This window comes from Wolffia australiana, chromosome 3, assembly GCF_029677425.1.
Source record: "Wolffia australiana isolate 7733 chromosome 3, ASM2967742v1".
In the NCBI taxonomy this organism is placed as follows: Eukaryota; Viridiplantae; Streptophyta; class Magnoliopsida; order Alismatales; family Araceae; genus Wolffia; species Wolffia australiana.
In genome coordinates this window covers 3,115,989-3,130,001 of record NC_135837.1, presented here as the reverse complement: position 1 = coordinate 3,130,001, position 14,013 = coordinate 3,115,989, and the positions used below count along the sequence as shown (strand labels likewise).

Genomic DNA, 14,013 nt, shown 5'->3' with positions numbered 1-14,013 from the left:
TATATCTTGTCACTCAATGCTCATTTATCTTTCATGCATTCTATTTCCTTTCACATATTTCTTGTCTCTCAATGCTCATCTATCTTTCATCTCTCTCTCTCTTGTCTTATATTTCCTTTCACATATATCTTGTCTCTCAATACTCATCTCTCTCTCTTGCCTTATATTTCCTTTCACATATATCTTGTCTCTCAATGCTCATCTCTCACTCTTGTCTTATATTTCCTTACACATATATTTTCTCAAAGCTCATCTCTCTCTCATCTTTCTTCACTTTCTCCTCCTTCCCATACAAGCCCATAAAAACAATCATTTCATAAAAACAATAAAAAAACAGAGAATTCGGGCGGTCTTGATCGGTGCGCGGTTCGGATTCCGCCCCAGGCGGGCGAACTTCTCCCCCCTTTCTATAAGAACAACGATCACCTCTCAAATCCCTAAATTTCCTCACTTCTCTTCTTCTTGTTCTTCTTCTTCTTCTTCTTCTTCTTCTTCTTCTTCTTCTTCTTCTTCCTTGTTCTTTCCTGTTCTTCCTTGTTCTTCGGATCGATCGATCCCTCTGCCATCTCGCAGAGATGTTGTTCTCTCCTGGGCACTCTCCTCGCCATGTCTCCGCTCCGCCATCGTCCTCCTCCGAGAAACCCTCTTCTTCAGAAGCCGGTGGAACCCCCATCAAGCGCCGGCGCGTCGTTCTCGACGAAGACAGCTACGTCGCCGCCATCGAGAAGATCATCGAGCGCGACTACTTCCCCGACATTCCCAAACTCCGCGACCGCCTCGATTGGCTCGAGGCCGTGCGCAGCGGCGACCCAATTGCCATCCGCGACGCCCAGTTGAAGATTCTTGAGCGGAGGTCCGGCCATGGCGCCAGGGTCCCTCCCGAAGGTTCTGCCAGAGCAGGTAGCGAAATGAGAACCCCTATCTCGAATTTCCGCTCGTTTTCCTCGTCTGCCACTCCTTTTGGTTTCGATGGCACGCCCTCCGTCGCCCCCAAAGCCCCTGGATTTCCCCTAGAGGGCGACCCATCTGTCGATACTTCGGTTTCTCTCGATGAATTCTTCACGAAATATACCAGCGAGGACAACGAGAGCTTCTCCAAGATCCTGGAGAAGGTGAATTTGAAGCGCAGGGAGAGGATTCCCCACCTGCTGGAGAGAGATGGGGAGGACCCATCAATGGCTTTGGAAGGGGAGAGAAGTAAGCAGATCACCGATGGATTTGGATCGTCCGGCCAGCCGGAGGACACGTTGGTGGGATGGAAGTACTCGGCGAAGAATCTCTTGATGTACTACCCTGCAGATCGAGGAGAATTGCCCTTAACTGATGCAGAAATGACTGAGAGAATCAAAGGCCTGAGCAAGGAAATTTCAATCTCAAACACCCGATTTCAATCCAAGTCTGCTCCAGAATCAAAATCTTCGGATTCCAAGATCGATAATGCTCCTGTTCTGTACTCTGCCGTGCTGAACAGCACTCCGGCCGGCGCGTCGTGGCCGTTTGCGGATCGAGATGCAGAGAAAACCAGAAAGTATGATCTTGAAGACCTGAAGAAGACACCCAATCAGTTCTATGACAATCAGTTCTATGTGGAGTCTGAGAAGGAGCCTGTGAAGGGATACAGCTTCGTGAAGACGCCGTCGCCTGCGCCGGGCGGCGACGAGTCGCCATTCATGACGTGGGGGGAGATTGAAGGAACTCCTTTGAGACTGGACATGGAAGAGGTGCCTACGGGGAGCGCCGACGGGCCTCGGTTCAGCATCCCTCTGCCGCCTACTCGCGACGTCAAAGCGCATTCGCTGTCAAGAGACGCCGCGAGGAAGCTCAGAGACAAGTCTAGGATGTATCAGAGACCGCCGCTGCCGTCTCCGGCGAGGTCCGGCAGTGCCAGCCCGAGCTTGCGGACGCTCTCGCCTGCGGCGCAGAAGTTTATGAGGAAGGCTTTCGCCAAGTCATCACGATCCATCGACGAAACGCTTCGCGCCAGCTACCGGGGATCGAGTCCAGTTGTGGGCACTCCCAGAGATAGAACAGCTGCAACTAGGTTCTCCAAGGAAGCTAGCTTGGGCTCGAGGTCGCCTTCTGCTTGTCAAGCCCCTCTGCCTCCTTGATCAAGGTAACAGCTTGATCTGAATTGTGTGTATGACTTCCTATACAAGAAATGCTTTCTGTAAAATCTCTATTTCTGATAATTCTCTAAATTCTTAGCCTCAGAAATGCTCTTTCTTATCTTCTCGCATATATATTTGGTTTAGCCATGTTAAGTACTTTACCTGTGAGAAAACTATTTGTTACAATACTCTGATGGGCAGAAGTTAGACAACTTCAAGTGATTCATTAATTCATGACACTCTTAGGCTATACTTTAAAGATACAAATCTTAAGCTTCTCATAATGTTCAACCAAAAAAATCCGAATAATTTATTCATCGAATTGAAGAGTCCATCCAGTTCTTCCTGCTTGAATCCCATAAAGTTATTGGTATTCCACTGCGTTCTATTTCTAAGAAATAACATGTAATATAATAGTCGAGTGATTTACAGAGTAAGAGTGACTTATGCTTCTTTTAAATTAGTAATTTTCTTATTTAGTAAGGGTTTTAGTTAACGATCATTGTACCAAAATTTACATGCATTTAGATCAATATAGGTCTTATAATGGGTGAATTTCACATATCTGTAAATTCTTGCGGTGACAAGTTCAACACTGTAGTTATCTTGTATCCTCAAGCATGTAGTTGTGTTTTGGTAATTGAAGGTGATTTTTGTATGCATGAATATGACTTGGACTTAGGGCCTAGGAAGATCCAAATCCATTAATTACTCGCTATGCATATCTTTATAATTCCCTGGTTCGTCATAGATATGCCTCATGTACTGCCAAGTGCTAATCCATTAATCTGATGTCCCTGAATTTACATCTCAATTATTTGTCTTATATTATACAGTTTCGTATTGGTCTGCCTCATGTACTGTCAAGTGCCATTTCAAATCTGGACTCTTGATTTCGCTTCACACTAATCATCTACCTAAAATGTGATAAAGTTCACTAACTTACGGGTCACTAAGGGCGCCATTACTTTGGAGGGCTTATATCCTTTTGTCTTTGGGAATATGCTCAAAAATCTTCATCATATGGAATCGTAAGAAACACGTAGAATGATATCTCTCAGTTATACTTTTATCATTTTTGTTTCCCTTGCGCGTTCTACTGAAATGGTGAAAATGACGCTGATCCAAATTTAGTATTAAATCAAAGTTTGATTTGATAATAAATGCCTTGAGACATTTTTCTTGAAGCAATATTTGTCGCGCTGAACATGTTCCTATGAACTCATATCTGATATTTTATATGACATAATTTCAACCCGCTTTTTGATATATTTGGTATTAAGAAGGGCAGCTTATTTACATCGTTCATGACTTGCCTAGAGAGGTTTTTGAATTATGAATATGTAGTTATGTGTTATTTTCATCGGAAATTATTTTATCCCTGCGTGTAGAATTTATTGTATGTTTGAAACTATATGATACTGTATGTAAAGGTGAAGGTTCAGATATTAATCACGGATTAAGAAGGTTTTTATAAATTATCAAAGATGCAGAAGGTTCTTAAGATCAGAATTGCAAAGCAAAAAAAACAGAGATTATGGACAGTGTTTTCAAGAAATTAGATGAGGGATAGAGTTTGCAAATTGAGATCAGAGTTATGAATATGATCACTAAAAATCAAGAACGGGGTTGCTGAAATCTCAAATTATAAATAGATTTTGATAAATCCAGATCAGAAATTGGCTTGAAATTTCGTTCAGAACATGAACAGAGTTTCAGAGAAATGATTGTGATGAAAGCTATCACGACCAAGAAATCTATTATTCGAAGAATGCATGTCAGAACGGAAAATATTACTGCAAATCAACGACAGAGATTATAAGAGCGTTTGTGGACGTGGAGGCTACATAAAATTACTAAATCTGCTTGATATTTACTTTATACGTTTGCCCAAACCTCTCTGAAAGACATCCTGTAACTACTCTTATATTTGGGGTGAGTCCTTTATCCATCAAGTTCCCTTGATGTTCTTAGTTGTCTCAAAGGCTGGAGTTGACTGAAAGGTTAGAGATATCACCCCAAATGAATTTCATAGATTGAAGTTAATTTTATGGTGTCTGATAAGTTAGAGATATTGACCCACATTTGTGTTTTTAACACCACAAAAAATGAGCTATCAAGTGGGTATGGAGAGAGAGATCTGATTGATAAAAGCGATAAACTTGAGTCATCATAAAACAAAGGAAAGATTGGCATGTGGATTTTTTGAAATTAACATCCCTTGATGAGCTCTAATGGCGATTACTGCAATATAGGATTCTCTGCTATTAAGAAAGAAGAATCAATTGCTTAATGCTGTTAATATCATCTGAAGTGGAAGGATATTAAATAAATTTCCAATATTAAACAAAATCTGGATAAACTGTATAAAATGTTTTAAAGCATTTTCTTACCTCTATGATGGTATCTATTTTATATGAAATCCAAAAACATTCTGAATTATATTTTCAACTTTTGAACTTATTTCTTCTATTTCCAAGCGGAAAGAGGCCCATGGAATTATAGGGAAGAAAACTATCTTACAATACAAAATAATAATATTTATTTACTCCCATTAAACATTGGAGTACACAATCATCAATTTTATCCATACCAAAACCTATGATATGGTGAAATCATGAAAATTTTGATTTTATTGATAGGAAATATGATTCAATGAATTTATGGTTTTCTTACAATTTGAAACCATTGTGTTTTAGTTATCTAGCTAAAATCATAATGTGCAACTAGTTCCATTCTTACTCTAAAAGATTCTTTTCAAGAAATTGAAAAAATCTCTCTATAATCAATGTTTTTCTCTTTGAATTATTCCTTCATAAAAAATACATGATTAATTCTCTCAATATTATCATTGAAGTCCCATTTGGGGTTTAAATATTCATTTAACATTCTATGAAAAATCTCGGCATTAAAGAATAAAAATCTTGTAAAAAATTCATAATTTTTTGATAATACCCTCCTTTCTTGTATATATCAATTTCAGGAAATATATTTCTAACCATATTATGAAGTATTCTCATTCTGAAAATACATTTAGATTTAAATTCCTCGTACTTCATAAAATATTTTATTAAATATTTATCACTTTTATACAAATCATCAAGTTGTGAAATTTTATTTTGAATCGATGCATAATCATTATGCCTACTTTTAGAATATTCATGCATTTGGCTATTATGAAAAGATTGAAGATGATGACTATAAGAAGTTTCATGATTTTTAAAATAACTAGGGACATCAATAAAATTTTATCGAGAGGATTGAAAATCAACATGAAAAGGTTCACGTAAATGTGGATCAAAATTTCTCACATATCTCCTCTCACGAAATTCATAATTTCGTTTAGGAAGATTTGAAATCATAATATGCTATCTAACACAAAATTATAAAAAGACATCTAAGAGTTATCTTCAGCATTAGGAAGAAAAATATTTCATACCTGAGAATGAGGATTTCTTCGTCCTTGGCATACTTAATTACCCTTAGAAGATATTAGTATACAGAAAAAAATCACTAGAAAGAAAATAAATCCCTAATGGCCACCGTTCCCCGGCAACGGTGCCAATTGATAATCTCAAATTTAGGGGTTTTAATTCGTCATTGCTAATTGAGGTTATTCAATAAAAATATATTTAGTTGTATTTACTTAAGAATATTTAGTTAGTGATGAGTATGAATTGTCTCCACAGGGAACGATGATTAAGGATTTAATTTTTTCACTATAATGATTATCGGTATGTGAAAAGATGAATATGAGGATAGAATAGGCAAGATAGTAATATCGAGGAAATATAAGTAGAATTATGCGAAGTGTTATGAGAATAAGGTAGACGGCCTGAACGATACAATAGTGACCAAATGCGTGAAGGTTATGATGGTAAAGATAGAGACAAGATAATGGGGACGTAATTAAGAGAAATCATAAATGAAAAGATGATAATAAACTATAATTATGATAACGACGATGTCGGGAGAGAAACAACATGAGGCAAGGAAACTTACATTAGATCCTTATGTTTCGCCGGGATCATGGCAATTTACGAGTGTGGGTAAGCTCCACCTCTTCTTTAATGCTTCTTCCCAAACACCCAAGACACCAAGAACACACTTGATGGATCTCAAAACTCTCTATCTTTCAATCAGCCCACACAAGTAGGAAGAAAGTTCAAAATGAATTTTACAATGATCCAGGCCTCTGTTTGTAGATCAGAGGGTATGGATGGAAAGAGGAGGGAAAGACAAAGAAATGCTGAAAATTTCAGCTCAATCGGGATTGTAGATCAAAAGTTTTGGCAGTTTGAAGTTGAGCTAATCCTAGCCCTTGATTTCCTTCTCTCTCCTCATCAGCGTCCTCATTTTCCATGTCCGTTAAGAGGTCAAAGCACTTGAGATTCTGGGCTTTTCTTATTCCACACGAGCACTTTTCATATTTCACGGCACATGTACCTGAAAAAGGACAAAGAAAAACAAAATAAAAAGCTTTAAAAAACTCTTTCTCGAGGTTGACATGGCGACGCGTCAGCGCACCACGTCACCCTCTTTCTTCTTTCTTCTCTTTTTTTTTCTTTTGTTTTAAATGAGTGGACACGAGCGTGCCACATCACCCTGCGCCAAGTAAAAATATAAAAAATGTTAGTTGTTATTGCAATCATCGTTTTGTGAATTGCAAAGTAATAATTGTTTGGTTAATGATTGGCTGATGCCAATCATTAACTTAGCAAATGATTGGATGACGTTAATCATCATCGAGCGCAATGATACGTCACCATTCGACGAATCGAAAGGCAACACGTGGTGGGGAGAATAAAAAAAGCCAAAAATACTTTAAAAATTCATATAAAATAAAATAGAAGCCCAAAAAATACGTATAATTATATATATTTTGACTTAGAAAAATCATATATTCCAAATTTAATGTCAAAAAATTCTAGAAAAATCATCTTCTATCTCAAAAATTATATTTTTTATAATCTATTGTCAAAAACTTCATAAAAAATACATAAAAATATAGAAAATTTAGAAATTCATTCTAGAAATAGATTTAATCATTTTAAGCTTGGTAACATGCAAATATGATTGATCTAATGCAAATAGACATGTAAATATGATCATATTAATGTACTCAATATGCATGTTATCAAGTAGGAAGCAAGCTCAAGATGAATTACAGTGATGTAGGTTTCTATTTATATATCAGAAGGTATGGATGGAAAGAGGAGGCGGAGATGTAGTGCTGAAAACATCTGATGTAACACGACCCGGGATTGAACGACTCGTGTTACACCACAGGAAGGGCGATGATAGTCATGTCATGTAGTGGACACGATTAATGTGGACGTAATGCAAGTGATGATGATGCAATGATGAAATCACTGAGAAGTAAAAATCTGTTGTTGACGGACACCAACGACTAGTAGGGTGCAGTAAGTGTGACCTAGGAATGCCACTAGGCTCCTGATGATCCAGACGTCGCGTTGAAGGCCGATGGTGCGAGCTCGGCTATAGCCACTTTTGCGCATGCCTTCGATGGTCTCAACCAAAGATGTACCAAATAAAATTCCTAATCCTCAGAACGTGAATCCTATCTATCACTAATCTAACCCCAGCGGTGGAGAAAACGTCTGGAGGCACTGAAAGAAATAATATAATGCCGAGAGGGAATTGATGAGCGTACCAGGAACAGTAGGCTTGAGCGGTGTCTGATTCCGCAATAGTGGAAGATGAGCAACACGTAGGCGGGATGACGACGCAGGTAGGTGCGGTGATGCAAGTAGGCGCGGTGGTGCAAGTGGGCGGCTATGCATGGAGACGGGCATGATGACGATGAGTTCGGTGGCAGTGGCCACGGCTAGCGTAGATCTAGATGGCCAAGCAATCTGCGACCCAATTGTCGGCCAACGGCTGCGACGGGCCGCTGCAACGATCACTAGGGTTCGTGTGGCCATGCCGGGCTCCGGCGGCTGCTAGGGCTACTGCAGGACCGAGCAGTCTGTAGGCCACTAGTGTTGCAGCGATTGCGGGCTCTTGCGATGGCCGCGGTGGGCGCAGCTGCGATGGCTTTGGCGGCTCTGGTGGCTCCGGCGGCCGCGGGCTGCTGCGGTGGCCTTGGGCGGCTGTGGCGGTTGCTTGTTGCTGTGGTGGCCGGGGATGGCTTCGTCGACCGCGGCAGCTGCGACGCGGTCACTGGTTGTCGTGGCAGCCGCGGGCTGTTGCAGCGGCCGCAAGCTACTACGGCGGCTTGCGGTCGCGGGCGATAGCTTGCCGCCGTGGGATGTGGCCTGCAGCTCGAGTGGCAACTTGCAACCTCGGGCAGCGGCTTGCGGCTGTGGCCTACGGCGGCTGCAGCTGCTATTGCGGGTGCGGCAAGTGGCTGAAAGGCCACAGTGGCAGCGCGGTTGGTCGCGAAGACGGCGCTCGTGGGCGGGAAGGACACCAATAGCGACGGCGGAGCCCCGACAAAGCTGAAGGCAACGGCGGTTTCTGGCGAACTCTAGGGTATTTTTTCTCCCTCTATTTTCACAGTGGCGTTTTCATAAATACGGTGAAAACTAAAAAAAAACTAAAAGAAATTAGGAATAATCACTAAAAATCACATTTTCTTCAATCTTTCTTCTCTCCTCTCCCTATGGGTGGGCCACACCTTCTATAGGGGCAAATATGGCCTCCCCCTTAGACATAAAGGGGAGAAGGCCCAATTAAGAGTAATTAGGGCCCCCTAATAGGAGAGAGAAACCCACTAACACACCACACAATGGCTCACACACGCGTAGACGTGTAGGTCCATACACTGGTCCAAACATGTGCGAACAAACAGAAAACAGACACATACGCGGTCGACATACAAGGTCTACTAAACAAAGAAAATATAAGAAAGATAACGTCAAACCTTTGTGGCCCGTTGACGTGGCGGGGTACGCCGAAGGTTGGGTCTCGTGCGTGAGCCATCGTCCGACGAACTGATTCGATTGGGTCTTCGAAGCTGGATGGTCCCCCATCAATATCAGCTCAACCAAAGTTGTAGATCATGAGATATCGCCGTTTGAAGTTGGAGCAATCCTACCCCTTGATTTTTTCTCTCTCCTCATCGTCGTCTCTAATGCTTCCTCTTTTTCTGTTTTCGGTTGAATTGTCAAATCCTTTAGATTCCTTGTCCTCTCGTCTTCTGCACTCGCACTTTCGGAGCTGCCACATGTACCTGTAGGGGGAAAAAGACAAGAGAAAGAGAGAGAAAAGAGGAAGAATACAAAATAGTATTTTGTCTTTTTCCTTTCTTTCTCCACAGAAAGAGAGAGAGAGAGAGAAGGCAACATAATTTTGTCTTTTTGCGTGTGCAAAATCTACTGCAAAAAAGGAGAGGATTTTTCTCATTGGTCCACGTCGCCAGAAAATTTAAAAATTCATATTAATACATTTAAATATATATTTTGACTTAGAAAAATCATATCTTGCCAAATTTAGTGTCGAAAAATCATATTATGACTCAAAAAATTGTATTCTTTTAGAATCTATGGTCAGAAAATCCCCAAAAATACATAAAGATGTAGAAAATTCATAAAATCATTTTAAAATTATATTTAATCATTTTGAGCTCTATAGCATGCATATATAATATATTTAATGCAAATAAGCATGTAAATATGGTTCCGTTAAGGTAAAAATGGATGTTATCAGCTATATCAAGTATACCATTATTAATGGGACCGTAAAACACATAAGAAGTTGATCTGTCAAGGTATCCAGAAAAAAATAAACTGTCCTAGAGTCAAGGTTTATTTCATTAGGCCTATAAGGTTTGCCTCAGTTGGGAAATCACAAATCCATAAATGTCTTATATTAAGTTTTCTACCAATCTAAAGCTATGAGGCGTTTGTTGAGTTCCTTTAATTACAACTCTATTTAGAATATAATGTCCCACTTTTAGGGTTTTTAAGAAAATGGATTAAGGTAATGAAGTTTATTTATACATACTTATTACCATGTCCTGCAGCATTATGTTTCATCTTTTGACAAGAACATTCATGCTAAGAGATCCTGGTATAGGGCATTGAAGGAAAATTAATATCTTCAAAAACTTGGCAGACAATCCTAGACACTGCTCACCTGATCAAATATTTATGCCATAGTATTCTCCACCACAATTGAATACAATTGGTTCTGATTTTTTCTCAAGGTGATTGTCAACTTCAGCTTGATAATTATGAACATTTCCTTTGCTTGTGACTTGTCATGGATGAGATGAAATTATTCATATATATGATAGGCATACTTGAAGTTGATGAATTATGACTATTCAAAGATCCTATAAGTAGAAATCCCCATCAATCCATATCTAAAAATTCTAAGACTTCCAACTATTAATGGGAACATGTTCTCCTTATGTTTTCTTTCATTTCCATTTATGGATTTGATAGGTGTAAAAGGCTTTCAAATCAAAGGATTCAATAGTTCTTCCTGACGTGGGCATTTCAGTTCCCTTAAAAGAAATATAACCTAACCTTTTGAGCCATCCAAATGATGGCTCAAATCACATTGAAAAAACAGACCATATGATCAATGAATGATCCGAATAATTTATAGTGAGAAGTAAATAAAATTAATCATAAGTGGCCAAACTTACATCATCTGCACAACAGAATTTTGAAACATACTAAATTTTTAATCTCCAAATGCACATCAGATGTTAAAAATTTTTTAAATTCAAGTAGAAGATGGCAACAGCCTTACCCTCCTTTGCATTTTCATCACCCTGATTGATGAATTCTTATCTTGATTTGGCTTGTGATGGTTGAAGCAGCCCTGGACTGATACATAGCTAGTAGCCCCTGAATATACCTACCTTGTGTATCTTCTTATTGAAGATATATTAATTTTTTACCAAAAAAGAGAGAAATACATATCTTATTATTGAACCAATAAATATATTTGGGACCATTTTTCTTCAAGTTCCTTCAACACCTACAAAAGAAAAAAAACCTATTTCTAATGTTATTTATTTAGTTGGACCTCCATAAACTTTTTCCTTCCCATTTACCCCTGAGCTTATCCTTGAAGTCATTATCAAGGTTAGCACTTTCATATTGCTCTAACTTCAATCTCTCCTCTTATTATACACAATTAGAAATGAGGTTGTTGAGGGACCAAAGGTCTCTCTGGCAGTTATATCTAACTTTAAACTGATTGAATCTTTTAGGTGTAGAGTTGAGAGCCTTGTAGAAAACAGCCTATTCAGATAACTCCAAACTTTTAGCCTTGGAATGAATGTGAGCAGTTTAAAAATGTACTATCTTATGCTGCCTCTACCTGAATATGTTATGATAGTTAGAAAATTCGTAAGGTACAGGTACTTTGTAGTACCTATTTTGCAGTTATTAATGGCGAACTTTCTCTTCAGTACCCTCTTCATGCACACCATTTCTCAAGAATTCAGGAATTGTGCACTTGATGACCATCAAACTTATGTGCTATGGTCTTTTCTATTTGTCATAATCACTCTTTTCATCAATCGAGGATGAGTTTGATGACTTAATGTTTATCATTTCTCATGACGTAAGAATAAAGTTTCATTAATTCCAACTATTGATTTAAAATTTGAGCCATTTAGCATCACAATCAACTTTACATTTATGCATGCATTAAAAACTGAACTTCATCATAAGTTTAGAATAAAAAATCATAAATAAGCATGGACTAAGTTAGGCATATATGAAATAATAGCACTATCCCTCTCAAGAGGTCTAGCACAACATTATATTCCTCTTAGAATTCTATATCACCTTGTATGTTATCCTCTTGGTGAAATAGACAAATTCAAAAACTAAGAAAACGATAAATAATGAGCCTTACGCTGAGCCAAGTCAATCTTGTCATTAATGTTTAATAATTTTCAAGTGTACTACCACTTATTTAAATGCTATTTAGATAAATACTTATTTTGTTTACAGAAAATGACTATCCACATACATAAAAACATATTACCATCCTGGATATTTAAATACAGAAAATTTAAGCATATGACAATATGAAAAAAACCAATTTTTTTTAGCTATGTATGCATTACATTTGGCCAAGAATTCATATTTCCTCTGTGCCAAAAAGTGTTCACATGAATCTACTACCCAAGAAAAGCTTAAAATAGATCCTATTCACTTATATGGGTAGCATGATATGAAATTTAAATTGAACAATCCCATAAAAAGTAAAATTAACCATAGAATGTGAATAAAATTATTACTATGTGAACTATAATTTTAAAATTTGCAAAAAAATTTCATTACAAAAATAATTTAAGAACTAACACAATTCAAATTTGTGTGTTGTGTTCAGCCACTGGACACACTGACATAGCCCTTTTAGTACCTTTTAGTGCATATGCGCTGCCGTGTAGTCTGGTTGGCTTAATAGGCCATTGTTTTACCTATGGCCTAGTGAAGAGCAGCTAATTTAAGCCATTATTAGCTGATATTAGACCACCTGGACGTTCTTGTCCATCTGGGTCATGGGTGCCCTTATTGAAGCAGTGATTATGAATGATCATTTACTTTCCCATTTATAAAAAATAGATCTAGCAACACTAAAGCACTTACCGTAACCCTCTACATAGAGGGACCTTTCGGGGCCATTGTTGCAGAACCATTAGTGTATTGATAATACACATTAGGTTAATATGACAATAAATTGCATTAAATTGGTTATTTGGATTATATATTTATATATTTATTTGAATTAAATTGAATATACTTGTATGTTATGAAGCCTAAAATGATTCAATTTAATTTTCCAATGATGTTTTGAACTTAATAATTCTTAATGCAAGCTTAATTTTTTTCCTCATGTCAAATTCTAATAGGAAATAATTTTTGAGTCGGAATGATTTTGATATTAAATTTATGAAGCCATAATTTTCGAAGTCAGAAAACATATTTATTTAGGTTTCTTGACATATATAAATAATTTTATATCAGTTTATGATGTTTTTTGGGTTGTATTACCATTGCATTTTGTGTCACCATTTGATTTGTCAAATGGAGACCAATATGATATTTTCACAATTATTGGTATGTTCAATCATTATGAAAGGTATCATTATGACATCATTAATCATGTTGCCATAATGGCTAATCATTAATTGATGTTCCCTTTACATGGATGAATAAAAAGGACCAATTAAATTATCAATAAATAGTATGTAAAGCCTGAGAAAAAAGGGATTAAAATATTAATTTCTTAAACTTTTGAAATATAAAATAAGCAGTTTTTACTTGTGGCCCCAAAGTGTAACACCTCGATTGGAGAAAAGGCAAGGCACGCTGATGTGGCGTGCAAAAATTATTACCACATCATATGTTTTAAGAAACAAAACCATTACATTATTTTTATTTATTTTGTAGTGGACATGTGGCAGCCTACCATTTGAGGGAAAGAAAAGATTCATAGATGTAGCACATATTGATATGATGACATGTGTAACATTTTTTTTGAATACTTTATCTATTTGTCCTTTTGGACACGATGACATGTGGTGTGACGTGAGCCATATAACAAGAATGATGTGTCGAAATTATTGAAGAGTCTTTCTAAATTTTAAGGAACAAACCCTGGATGCGATGGGGGGTGTCTGAAAGTCATCCCTTTTTGGGGCTTGACTTATGATGAACTGGAAGAAAATCAGCAGAAGAGAAGGTTTGGGGTACCTTCATCTTTCTCCTTTATCCATCCATATGGTTGGATCTACAAAGTGAGTGTCAATGTTTGCTAAAAGAATCTATTAAGCTCACTTCATCATATATATGCTATTTGAAACAGAGTGAGATTTCTAATGATCAATTTCCTTGGTCCCCTGAGTGTTGGGAGAAAGTCAGCAAAAGAGAGAGGAGGTTGCCTGCATGTGGAAATTGCCTTGATCGTA

The 14,013-nt window shown here is 37.8% G+C and overlaps 1 protein-coding gene across 1 annotated transcript; it reads left to right on the top strand.

The window, feature by feature from the left end:
- Positions 1–446: 446 nt before the first annotated feature.
- LOC144700636 (DGCR14-like protein) lies at positions 447–2,264 on the top strand. The gene has a single exon (XM_078572083.1). The coding sequence runs from the start codon at positions 576–578 to the stop codon at positions 2,106–2,108; it is 1,533 nt and encodes a 510-aa protein (XP_078428209.1). The 5' UTR covers positions 447–575; the 3' UTR covers positions 2,109–2,264.
- Positions 2,265–14,013: the final 11,749 nt, after the last annotated feature.